At 35.7% G+C, this 12,379-nt stretch overlaps 1 protein-coding gene across 3 annotated transcripts in view; it reads left to right on the top strand.

The window, feature by feature from the left end:
- LOC149575709 (serine/threonine-protein kinase TOR-like) overlaps nucleotides 1-11,954 on the top strand; it is a 214,384-nt gene extending 202,430 nt beyond the window's left edge. For 2 of the 3 annotated variants that reach the window (XM_089815482.1, XM_089815480.1), the window contains exons 57-58: nucleotides 10,615-10,728; nucleotides 10,870-11,172. Coding sequence is in view for 2 of the 3 variants with exons in the window: in XM_089815480.1 (XP_089671606.1) it covers nucleotides 10,615-10,633 (19 nt within the window). In the remaining variant the exon portion in view is untranslated. Of the gene's footprint in view, nucleotides 1-10,614; nucleotides 10,729-10,869; nucleotides 11,173-11,247 lie in introns of those variants that run through there. The other variant, XM_089815481.1, reaches the window with a different exon arrangement.
- Nucleotides 11,955-12,379: the final 425 nt, after the last annotated feature.

The raw sequence follows: 12,379 nt of genomic DNA, 5'->3' as shown, positions 1-12,379 counted from the left end.
AACAATGTCATCATCATCCTTAGCCCCAACCTCAAGCTTAGGTTCATATTTTGATTCACTAGCACTATCTGAATGAAGTTCCATCTCATCATCACCATGAGTATCAATGTGGGAGCTCATTTTGACACTGCATTTAACAAAATGAAAAATAAAATTAATAAAGTTAACAATTTGAATTTACAAACTTTCAGCCTATGCCCTTCTTTAAATTTTCTAAAATTTAAAACTAAATAACAAGAATTTGCAAAATGAAACATCAAGAATCTTAATCTACTATTTAATAATTATAAATGATTTAATGAATGAATGATAATCATAACTAAAACAAAATGAAACAACACACATTTAGAACTAAAAACATTGAGCAATAATTTATAAACATACATTTGAAAATCAATAAAACAAGTTAAAAACCGTACCTTTCGCTTGAAAAACTCCTTCAACAAGATGGTAAACCCTCCTCTTCTTCTTGCTCCTACGCTCTCCTTTTTCACTTGCAAACACTTTCTTCACTCTTGCACAAACCCTTACCTCAGCTCTTCACTCTTCTTCTTCTTGTTGTTGCAAACAATGAGAAATGCAAATGTGAATAAAAATGAAGAATAGAAGGCTTCTCAACGAAGGAGGAGGAAGGAATGGGCCCCACAACCCAATAGCATAAAAATAGAAACATTAAAACATTATAAAAATGCCTTAAACTTTTTAACTTTTATTGTCCCTCTTTTTCTTGTCGCAAGAGACGTCCAGGCATCCCCTCGAACCGTCACACTCGGAGACATCTCACCATCTCCGGCGATGGTGGCGTTCTAAGTGGCGCCGCTCGAAATGCCAAGATGTCGTCCCCCTGTCCCGAGGACGTCCCCATCTCCGAGACGGCTCGGGTTTTTTATTTTGGGGGTAGCGCGTCCCTGTGTTACACTGGGTATAACTGTAGAACTCAAGGTAAGTCAGATCTTTAATAAATTTCGATGCTCTCTTTCCTGGCCGAGTATAAGCATATATATGGATGTGAAAAGACTATGCCTTGGGTGAAGGTATCTCCACATGTACACTCAAGACATGTCTCTTCCCTAACAGGAATTTGTTATTCAAATGAACCAATTACCAATCGATGGTTATTGTTATTAGTTTGAGCTTAATCAAACCTCTACAAAGTCATCAATTTCCACAAGGAATTAATCAGACTTCGATCTGATTATATTTATGCATATAAGCCGATCATGATCATGGATCGATCAATATATGAACATGAAATATAAAGGAAAAGATCTATATGAAAAATCGATGATATAGCTGGATAAGAATTGTGGATTTAGCAGGTGACAATATAATGATCTTTATTCTAATACATGTGTGTGTGTGTGTGTGTGTGTGTAGGCTAAGTATGTTGGTATGTATGCATGTATGTTATGTACAGATCAAGATAGATTATATTGTCATCCAGTTTATTCGAACGAAGATATTTCTTCACCACTCTCCTCCCCCTAAATAGAGAAGAAGAATAGAGACCATGCAGCCCTCCATTAAAGTGAAGTCTCTCTCAAAGATGGTTCTAATGTCCCCACTAAAGGTTGGTCCCTTGAAGCCCTCCAAATTTGGGAAGTTAGGAATGATTAAAATGAAAAAATCCATGTGTGACTAATATTGATCAATAATCATGTATCAAAGTGGCACAATAATAATGGATATTAGTAAGGAAGACAGAATTAATATGAAGAAGAACAAATATCAATGACTACAAAGACTCTTATTATTGGCTTGTTTTTTGTTAAGAAAAAGAATTAGTAAACAAGGATTTGATGAGATGATAGGAGTAATCATGAATACACAGACCAATATTATGAAATAGGCTAGCATCAGAGATTAAGATAATCAGCATTGTAACATGGGGACTCACACCCCACTCCCAAACCTCGAAGTACCAGTCCCCAAGACGTCCCCGCACCGGATACTTGAGTACCCAAGTACCCCCACCTCCACCATTCCCCAACCATGCTACCCCTGGGATGGGTACGTGAATTTCCTTTTAATTTTGATTTTTGAAAGTCACTATTGGGTATGTGATACATTACTATGTTGAATGTTCAATGATTCTAGTTCATGCTATGTTCAAGTATTTTAATTTGGTATGTTCTACTGAAACATCATTTCATAACTAGCTTTTCATGTTCTATACGTATACTATATAGCAACCCTCCCTACCTTGTTCTCCCCTTGCCGCTGTCCCCTAGCTGTCCCCCTGTTGTCCCCGAAAATGAGGCCCATTTTCCCTTGTCCCGAAAACTCATTTTGTCGTCCCGCTGTACTGGTGTAACACTGATAATCAACAACATGAAAGAGTCATGAACAGATCAACTTATAAGATCAATTCTATTAATCATAAAGCAATTGATCTTTATCGGTCGAGTATCCATAATAGAGACTGATTTGATCAATGTTAAGTTTATTTGGAATTCAACACATCGACTTAGCATGGACAGGCATATTCGATGGTAACAACATAATAATGTTGATCTATTAAGAGAGATGGATCATAACTGATATACCTCCTCCCAGTGGCATATCAACTCCATTATAAGAGAATTACGAGACCAATTAGTAAGTAACAAACCAAGTGTAAAGTTGACTTAACAAACAATAATTGTCATTCTACAAGGAATATGTTAAGTGTTAACAAGCATTTATGGGATAACAAGTCATAATTGAAGAGGCATCATTAAATAATGATTTTAATCAAGAGATAATATTTAATGTCTCCTCTACTAGAGTTAGCTTGGGATGAGTAGTAGCTGCAAAAATAATGTTAGAACTAAACAAAAATAAGCTTAACTGTAATATTCTCGGTGCAAATGCTAAACAAATTCTAACACCAAACCTTAAGGACATCTCCAAATCAAGTTTCCTAACCCTTAGTTATTCCACCATCTTCTCTAGAGTGCACCCCCTAAGGTTTCTTCTTGGAAGGAACGTCCCCTCTCTAAGGTTCATCACATATGCATATGTTGACTCATCACAATATTTTGGCACTTGGAGATTATATCAATCTCAGTTGTATCAGCCAAATGAGGATTATGCCCACCTCTAGTACCAACGCTATTATATCAATCTCAAGCATGTTAGATGGAGATTATTAATCTCACATATTGACATTATAGAGATTATATCAATCTCAGACATGTCGATCAGATGGAAATTATCTCCCAGGTTGACACTATAGAGATTCATCAATCTTCAACAAGATGGTCAGGTGGAGATTATACTAATCTCACATACCGACATTAGAGAAATCAATCTCATCTAGCCATTTATACGAAGGTTATACTAACCTTTGGTAGTGGCACTGTGAGATTTCATTAAACCAAATTTAGCCATTTACTATCTTGTAAAAACCCAATCTTGGTTGTAACATGAACAATTTCTGATTTCGCCAATTTCTTACATCATTTGGATGGTTGGACATTTTATTAAGTCTTGCCGAGTATACACCCAATTCTAAAGTAACTAACACAATTTGACTCTATGCTGATTATAATGATTTATAATTCCAGCCAGACTATTGTTTGTCATTCTTCATAATCCACAACTTGCAATACCAAATAAAGTATTGCTGATAGGTGACATATAAGTATATTTTTGTATTGTCTTCTTTCTTTCCTTGAATTTTGGAATCAAAAAATTGAATCACCACTTATTTAATTTATAATCAAAAGAGAAAATTAATAATCTGATCACAATTCTCAGGATTGCACATTGCTGAGACTGTATTATTAAATTGCAAATTCAAAACATATAATTCAGAACCTGACGTGAAAAGCAACTTGCAATGCTGAATTAAGTGCTCACACCAAGGTCAATGCCAGTTTGAAATGCCATGAGATGCAAATCGAAACTCCTTCAGTATACCGCAGGCAGCCTCCAATCTCTATCACATGCCCAAGCCGTTGATTAAGTTGCAGGTCCAGCACAATCATAACTAATGCCTCCACACACGTGAATATCAAAATGCAGCCCAATGAAAACTAAAGCTGCTGGAGGTAGAGCTTCATGTGGCTGGTGGCAGATGCAGGCCCAACTACTGTTGTCCAACTCCAATCTCAGCCAATACCCTTTCAACAATTGTCTCCTTAACCACAATTACCACAATTGGAGATTATCTAGCAAATATCAGATCCACTATACTGCAGCAGTGGAATTAAAACACTTCTCAAATACAGTGATGAACAATAGAGAAGTTGGGCAATCTTAGCTATATCTCAGCAACTAAATTGCAAGTGCAATTCACAGAATTTCCAACCCTTATACATCAACAAGGGCATACAGTTAAGAACCCAGGAAAAAGCCACAACGGCACAAAATTAAATATATAATTAAGCGTGCCTTTCCCAATGAATGAGCTCTTACTCATAAGCTTTTGTTGGCAAAAGTTTTCATAAAACTCCACTTCTGAAATTGTGGAAGTTTCCCAAAAGAACTCAACACTAGAAACTTTCCAACTTGCTTTTTAGAAATATCACTTAAAGTTATTACTCAATGAATAATAAATAAATAAGAGCTAACGCAATTATTAATCTGATTAACTACAGGCGACGACCAACTGCCAAGCCATTTACTGCGCTACCAAAAATAGCAACTACTAAAAATAGTAAATCCACAACTGAGACCCCCAAAATGCCCTATCAGCTCACAAGGGTCGCTATGATGAACTTACTTGGCCAATTGCAGGATCCTGCTATAAATGGGGACATTACATATCCATACACTGGCACTTAGCCATTCATATAGATATGCTCGCAATGCCTACACTATCACTATGGGAGCTTGATCAATTACATATCTCATTAGGAAATTATATTGGTCTCTTATAACATGTTGATAAAGTCTTTAACTTAATGAACACATTATCAAATCTTCTAATATCATTCTTTTGGATTAATGTAAACTTCCAATATTAATAATATTAAAACTTTAAATATCATTATTGTAAATTTCCATATACATGTATATTAATATAGCCAATCATGTATTAATTTGCATATCATATAATAATCTAAAGAAAATTTTGAAAATATAACATACCTTACACACATACCTTAATGATGCGTTTACCACCTTTTCAAGCTGCCTTGCTTCTCGCGTTAAATATATGTTAAGAGGTATGCAATTATATCTCTTTTGTTATTTTATTTTATTTTCTCCTTTTGATACAATTCTCCTCCTATTTTCTTATTCAGTGGTGATTTATAAATCTTGTTTTATTTGTCATCTATGTCCTTCTAAAAAGTCAAAACCCTTCATAATCACAATCGTTTCATAACGTCATAACCCTTCGTAATTACAACAGTTTGAAAAAGTATAGAAAGACAATCGACTTGTGTAGTCAAGGCATCATCAGAAAATTGTATCTTACTTATTTATTGATATTGGATCTGCTCATATCGAACTCTTGCCATATTGGCTATTTTTGGTTGAAGCATGAGATCAGAGAGGACCATTTGTAAGTATTAAGTGCATAGAAAACAGATTGCATGTTCAGAAGGGTTGTATCTGAAAGAGAAATTTGATTGTTGAAGGTGATCATGATACAAATCATAGCATTCAATCACTGTAAGTGATTTATAGAGATCATCGTGTAAGTTTAGATTGTTATATCAGATACCACTGGGATCCTAATTGCATATTTATACTGTCATATCAGACAGCAAGGGTTGTGTTGTAAATTTAAAATACTTCATTTCACTACCATGTTGAATACAGCAAAGATCGTCCCATAAATACTTTGCATTATCTTGCATATTCAAATTGCTGTGTTGAACACCACAGGGATCAGTCTCTATGTATGCAGTGCTGACATTATGAAGTCATTAATTTCCCAAAATGCATTCATTATCAGTGATACCAGAAGTTACGATCATAAAGATTCTAGTAAATTGTCCCGTAATCGCAAATAACCAAGAAGGGAACATCACAATGGTAGATAGCCAAATACAAATGCTGAGGCTGATCTGATCACATTCAGCAACATTCTTTCCCTTGGGAAGGAACAAAGCTAAAATTGTATGCAGGATTTCTTCTCATTCATGGAAGGAAGACGAGGGATGATAGATGTGTGTGATGTCTTGGAATTTTGCTTGAGTGTCCTCATATTGATGCTGAAACTTGTCACAATTAAATTCAGAGTCCCAAGCCACACTAATGAAGATGACAATTTAGAGCCTTGTAGAGACTTATGTAAAACACAATCCAATGATAAAGGTGCGTTCTTTGAAGATATATATGCCTTTTCCAATTGATGCTCAAAAGAATCCACACTCATGTCAAATTGTGATGGATTATCATGTGGAGAAAAATAAAAGGGTGTAAATGTTCCCCTACAGCAATCGAAGAAGAATCAACCCCATGAAAGCCAAGATGAATGCACTCAAAAGTGTCTCCCAAATCTGAAATATGGTCTGTACAAAGAAACTTGCAATGTCTCTCAAGTATTTATTTCAAGTAGTATTGAGAAGGTGTAGAATAACCTATTGCATTGAATTCCAATAAGCCAAGGATGTAGCAGCACAAGTCTCATCAGAAGTAATAATAGATTAAGGGGATGGAGCATCAACATGTCTCTACAACCTTAGTGGATGAGAGAATACCAAGATTCAAATGACATAATGAATCTCCTCAAAAGTGTCCATAAGAGATGCCATAGTGTCTATATCTGTTGGAGGAGCAATAGGAGAAAAATGTGAGAAGGTATAGGCAACTATATCCTGATTTCTGATACATCTAGTGTGAACTGAACACTATTTATTGATCCATGTTTTATTTGATAGATAGAAAGGATATTGGTTGGTAATGAAGGCACACAATGAAATGTTTAACAATCCATCATCCACGTCAATAGGTCCTTTCCAACAGGTATGCATATATGTAGTGTTAGCCATCAAAATGTGTAATGAACAGTAGATACCTTGAGATGAAACCATATGATGAAACTCCAGAATCAAGTATCCACCTGTATCTTAGAATTTGTAACTGCATCAAGTGCTTTACGGCTTTTTTGATATTGATGATGCAGCAGCTGGACATGAACCCCTTGACATCTTTGAAGGAAAATTTATGTCTTTTCTTAAGAAGATGCTTAAACTTATCAAGTTGTTCCAAATAGCATTGGTGTTCATCATGCCTTGTTTCTTGAACACTCAGGGTTCTCCGTTAGGATGATTCCTCATGTGAGGGAGAGGATTTAGATGAGTTGCATTTGATGACATTCACAATACTCTTCTAATAGTATATAGCAGAAAAACAATCGAATTTGTTATAACTCATTTCTGTCAGTACTTAATCTTCTAATAGGATATAGCAATCAAGCAACCCAATTTACAAATTCATCTTTAACATAGCAGTCAAAAATTTGGAAACACACCTTTAATATAGCAGTCAGAGAATATAACATGGAAATGATAATTATTCACCACCTACGGTCAAAATTGTAATGGTCTGGGGGAGCTTAAGACTTCCTACATTAGGGTTGATTCCATATTTAATTGATCTTGCTCTGATATCTCGGTTTCCTAATCTTTATGCCCTACATTAAATGAGAGTGCAGAGAAGAGTGCTCAATCAAGGGACCATTCAAATCAGCATCATGCTACCCAACATTTCTTGCATAATTATTGATATGAAAACCTTTATTTCCCAACAACTGAACCCTTGGAAACTCCTCCAGCCACAGCATGTGATGATTAGACAACAAGATCTTAAATGACTCCATTGATATGAGATAAATAACTATAACCCAATGGTAGAGACCTTGATAGAAAGAACCTGGGAATGGGCATTGAAAAACATAATGAGTTGTGGTCAGTCATATTTTCAATCCCTTGATAAAGTTATTGAGAACAATTGCCACCCACTGTTTGAATTGAAAGCCTTTTGAAACAGTTTCAGTGTGGCAAACCATTTGTTGAAGCTCAGATTGGCTTATGGATAACACTTGATCTGCATAGCCCATTCAGACACCCATAAGACAATCTTCAACAAGTCTGGGCTCTATGCTTTGTTGGTCATGAGGCCTCTTGTAAGGACCCTCCTCGTGCGTACTTATTAATTATGAATCCTCTGTTAAAACTGTTATGGGAGATTGTATCAGTAATGAAGTAATGTGTTATGTTGCGAATGTCTTAAAAGAAACTAAGATTAGCTGATTCATTCATGTTTTAGATATTTAGTGATTCAAGAACTACTACATTATCGCAACTGTTAAAACATTAAAATTTCACTAACGATGGTATGAGGCATTTTCACTTGATGATAAGGGTGTTGATTTTTGGTATTCTGATGATTAAGTTTTATGCTTCAGATAGTTCAATATTCTTTAATTAGGTGTTGTTATGATGATTAGGTGCATACATGCCTAACAATGATTATTCTAGTACTTTAATCTGAATTAACGAATGAGTTATGTTGTATTGTTTATGTGATTCAGATGATTAAATGTGGATAGAAATGAATTAAATAGTTAATTTTATGAAAGATTCATGTTTTGAATTATGTAACTATACAAATAAGTTTTGCATATGAGCTACTGATGTGTGCAATGAGTGTCCAGGGTATTTTAGTCGGGAGCTCTAGCAGAGAAATGAAACTGAACCCTATGTATCAATTGTGAAAATCAGGGTTAAATTTGATGAAAGATGCAAACCCTGTTGTTTGAAATGTATGAATGTATCATTTTGTAATCTTTAAATGTTAATGTTCGTAACAGTGTTTTTATAGTGTCGCTTGACACTCGTGAATTGTGTATGCATTCTAGCTTGGAGTTAAGGTCAACTGAATAACCTTAAGATCTAAGTCAGACTAGGTTAGTTACCATTTTGCTAATCAGTTTATAATGGAGATTAATTACACCTAATTAGGATTAGCGAGTTACCTCCATTTTGAGGGTTGTTAGTAAATCCTAAAATATTCCTAGCTTTTGATAGGGTCTCTAATTAATCCTAAAAACCTTAAATCATTAAATCTAATTACTTAAGGGGTATGGGCATGGGTTGGGGACATTTTCCACCCACTTAGCCCCTCTGGTTGACTTTTATGGTCACCGAAAAAGTCCATTCTTGCTTTAGTTCGAAAATTGATTTGCTTCCTTCTTGAGATGGTAACCTTGACTCCACTTTGAGGTTTACCTAATGTCTAGTTGAGGTAGGATCATATTTAGAGGCATCTTTGAGAAGTTTTGGTTGTTACCCAATCTCTAGTTTTAGAGAGGAGTTTCAAGATTGAAGGAAAGGAAAGAAAAGCTCTTCTCAACTTGTTCATTTTACCATAACCATATTTTGAAGGTAGGGGTTCTTCATCTCTTTTGTTCATGTTGTTCATGCTTGGTTCATGCTTATGTTATTATGGTTTTCATTGGAATGCTTGTATGTATGTTCGGTATGCTTGGGAGGGTTTGAATCATGTTTCCTTGAATGGTTCCCTTCATGTTTTGCTTGTTTTTCGAAGGGATTTTTGTGAGTTGTGTTGGCATTACTCACCCTTGGATAGGGAAGAAGTAGCCATGTACGGGGGAAGGGCTTTAGTTAGACCCTGATAGTGTAGAGTCTCTTCTCATGACGAGAAGAGCGAAAGAGGGTAGGGTGTTATGGGCCCCTACTAGTCATCACATACCATGTTTTGAAATTGTGAAATTTGAAGAAGTGAAGGAATGAAAATCCTTGTATTATTGGCCCCGAAAGGGCATTTGTGGAAGAACGGAAGTTCTTGCGATTTTAACCTCGAAAGGGCTATGTTATGGTATTGTGGATTGACATCTCCTATTGGGAAAATCCACCTCCTCCCTAGTCTGGTTCTATTTTGAACCTATTGTGCAAACTAGGATGGGAATGCATGCTTGATTTGTTCTTCATGTTATGTTTCATTTGTCTTCAAATCAGTCCTCATCTTCTCTATGATTCCCTCGGTGCATTGAAGATATTGAGAAGGATCCCTTGTTAAGGGCCAAGAAGAGAATTCAAATGTATTGTATTACTTTGTAAAAATTGTATTTTGGGCATGACACCTCTATCTTTACCCAGGTGTGTGGCATGTTCACTTGCATTATCAATGATTTTGAGACCTCGTCATGGCAACTGCATTCTCATTTAGTTGATGACATTTTTGTTATGAAAGGACCTAGAAAAATCGAATAGTTGATTCTGAATCTTTTTTCTGCAACATCTGCCAGAAGCAAAGGTAAATTACATTGGACAAACAGAAAATCAATAAAAAAGTTTAGTACAATGTAAGTTCAAACCTCTTCAAGGGAAATCAACAAGCACATGAATTTTGTATTAAGAAACCACATTATGAGATGCCTCTTAGAGATGTAAATTTATACTGCAATGCGAATGGTGTGAATTGTATTTAGTATATACAAACAAATATTGAATTCAACTGTCCATTTCCTCGTCCTTTTTGGACCTCTATAGAAAGGATAAGATGGAATATAAGCCACACAAATAGAATATTTGACAACAAAAATCTTGCTGCAGAAAATCATTATTTTTTGCTTTAGTGGAAGAAAATTCTCAATTTTCAAGTCTCAACAGTAGAGAAGTGGCTGATATGACTTTTTTGTGTGATTTTCAGTTGGTGTCCTTTCTGGTGATCCCTTTGGAAAAACATTGAATCAGCTTGTCCATATTTCTTCTAATTTAGTGCGATGAAATCGTCAAAGTTTCAGTGGTCTTCATGCCAGTAAAGGTGAAATTTTTATTATTGCTATGAGATAACCAATAATGTTTCTGTTAATTATTTTATTTTCTTGTCAAACAGAAAGCATTGAGATTTTTAACACGTCTTTGGATGGACATATGGCCTATAAAAAGATTGCACTCTTTGTAGGTACGACACATGGCTCGCCATGACACGGAATTCAGATCTAGAGTCTGAAATACATATCCAGGCGTGCTCTTCAAAGTTCTAACTGTATCTTGCCTTTATTTTCTTAGTGCATTTAAAAGGGATCGTGTACAAAATCTGCCCTTGTATTTTAAAGAGTGGGTTGTATATTATGTAAAGCCCGTGTACTTTTTCCACGCAAGATGCCAACTGGGCATGGCCTCTTTCTGTTAAGAGTATGTAACATATCTTCTCTTTTTGTATACAAGGTTGTTGAAAAATAAATAATGATATTTGGTTTGTGCATTTGATACTTCCAATGTTCATATCTTACCAATGCTCTATGGAGATACATCTCATGTGCTGTAACTTGTACTGCAGATGGTATGCGGACAAGGGGATGGTGTTTAAAAATACCCCACCTGTCCTCAATTCATTCAGAATTAACTGAGACATTTCCAAGATGACTCTGAGAGTGGCCAGGGACATAGGGGATTGTCCACAGGTCCAGCCATTAGCTGTCGTGCAGACTTCCGGCTAACCCCTACAGCCCAGGCCACTTTTGGATGTCCAGGTTAGAAAAACACATGTTCTAATTTTGAAAACTGGGCCAAGGACACCCAAACCACATTAAGCAATACAAAAGCCTAAACTATGCATAAGGTAACCAAAAAAAGGGAAAATAAATTCAATTTCACATGACTGAGAAGAGCAGCAAGAGGGTTAGCTGAGCAAGGAGTGAACATTTGTTGAAAGAGGAGGTTAGGGCATAAATCTACTTGATTTAGACTCTCAGAACTACTGTCCACTGATTATGGACGGTGATATCTTACTATTATCTCTTAGTTCTATGTGTACTGGTTACAGTTTATGATAGTTCAAACTTGGAGCCTCTGGGCATTTTTGTTATAATTCGAATGTAATATTATCTTATTAGCCGATAGGCTATTATAGGTGAGCATTTGAGGAAAACCTGTCCGTTCAAACCAATACCATTGATTGTTTTAGTATAAGCTGAAACTACTTAACAAACAATAAATGAAGATCCTTTTGCAATCTCATATAAAATTGACCACATTAAAGCTAAAGATCTCGACGAATCTATGGATTGCCTTTTAGAAAGATATTTCTAATAGATTAAATTTTTATCAACAACGTTAAATAGATTTTTGGCCGCAACATATCTCGAAGGAATTTGCACTTTCACTTCCACTGCCCTGATTTTGATTATATGGAGTCGGTGGTTCCAATCTATCTAGATAGGGCTATTGAACTTACACGAACAAAGCTATAGTTGCAGAGTGCATATGGGATGGAGAAACCTGACTTTAGGATAAATGTTTGATGTCATTTAATTCAATGTCTTGTTGTGGGATCGATTTTAGTCGAAGCTTTAGGGCTAAAGCAACAGAGGGAAGGCCATCTGCAACTGAGGAGGCTAGACACGACATAATTTTCTCACTCTTACCGTTTGCTATTACTATGTGTGTTTTGCATCACCATATTTATATTA

Source organism: Cupressus sempervirens, chromosome 2 (assembly GCF_028749045.1).
Source record: "Cupressus sempervirens isolate cs-2001-9-10 chromosome 2, ASM2874904v1, whole genome shotgun sequence".
NCBI lineage: Eukaryota > Viridiplantae > Streptophyta > Pinopsida > Cupressales > Cupressaceae > Cupressus > Cupressus sempervirens.
The sequence above is the reverse complement of the archived record's forward strand: the minus strand, read 5'-3'. Positions and strand labels throughout refer to the sequence as shown.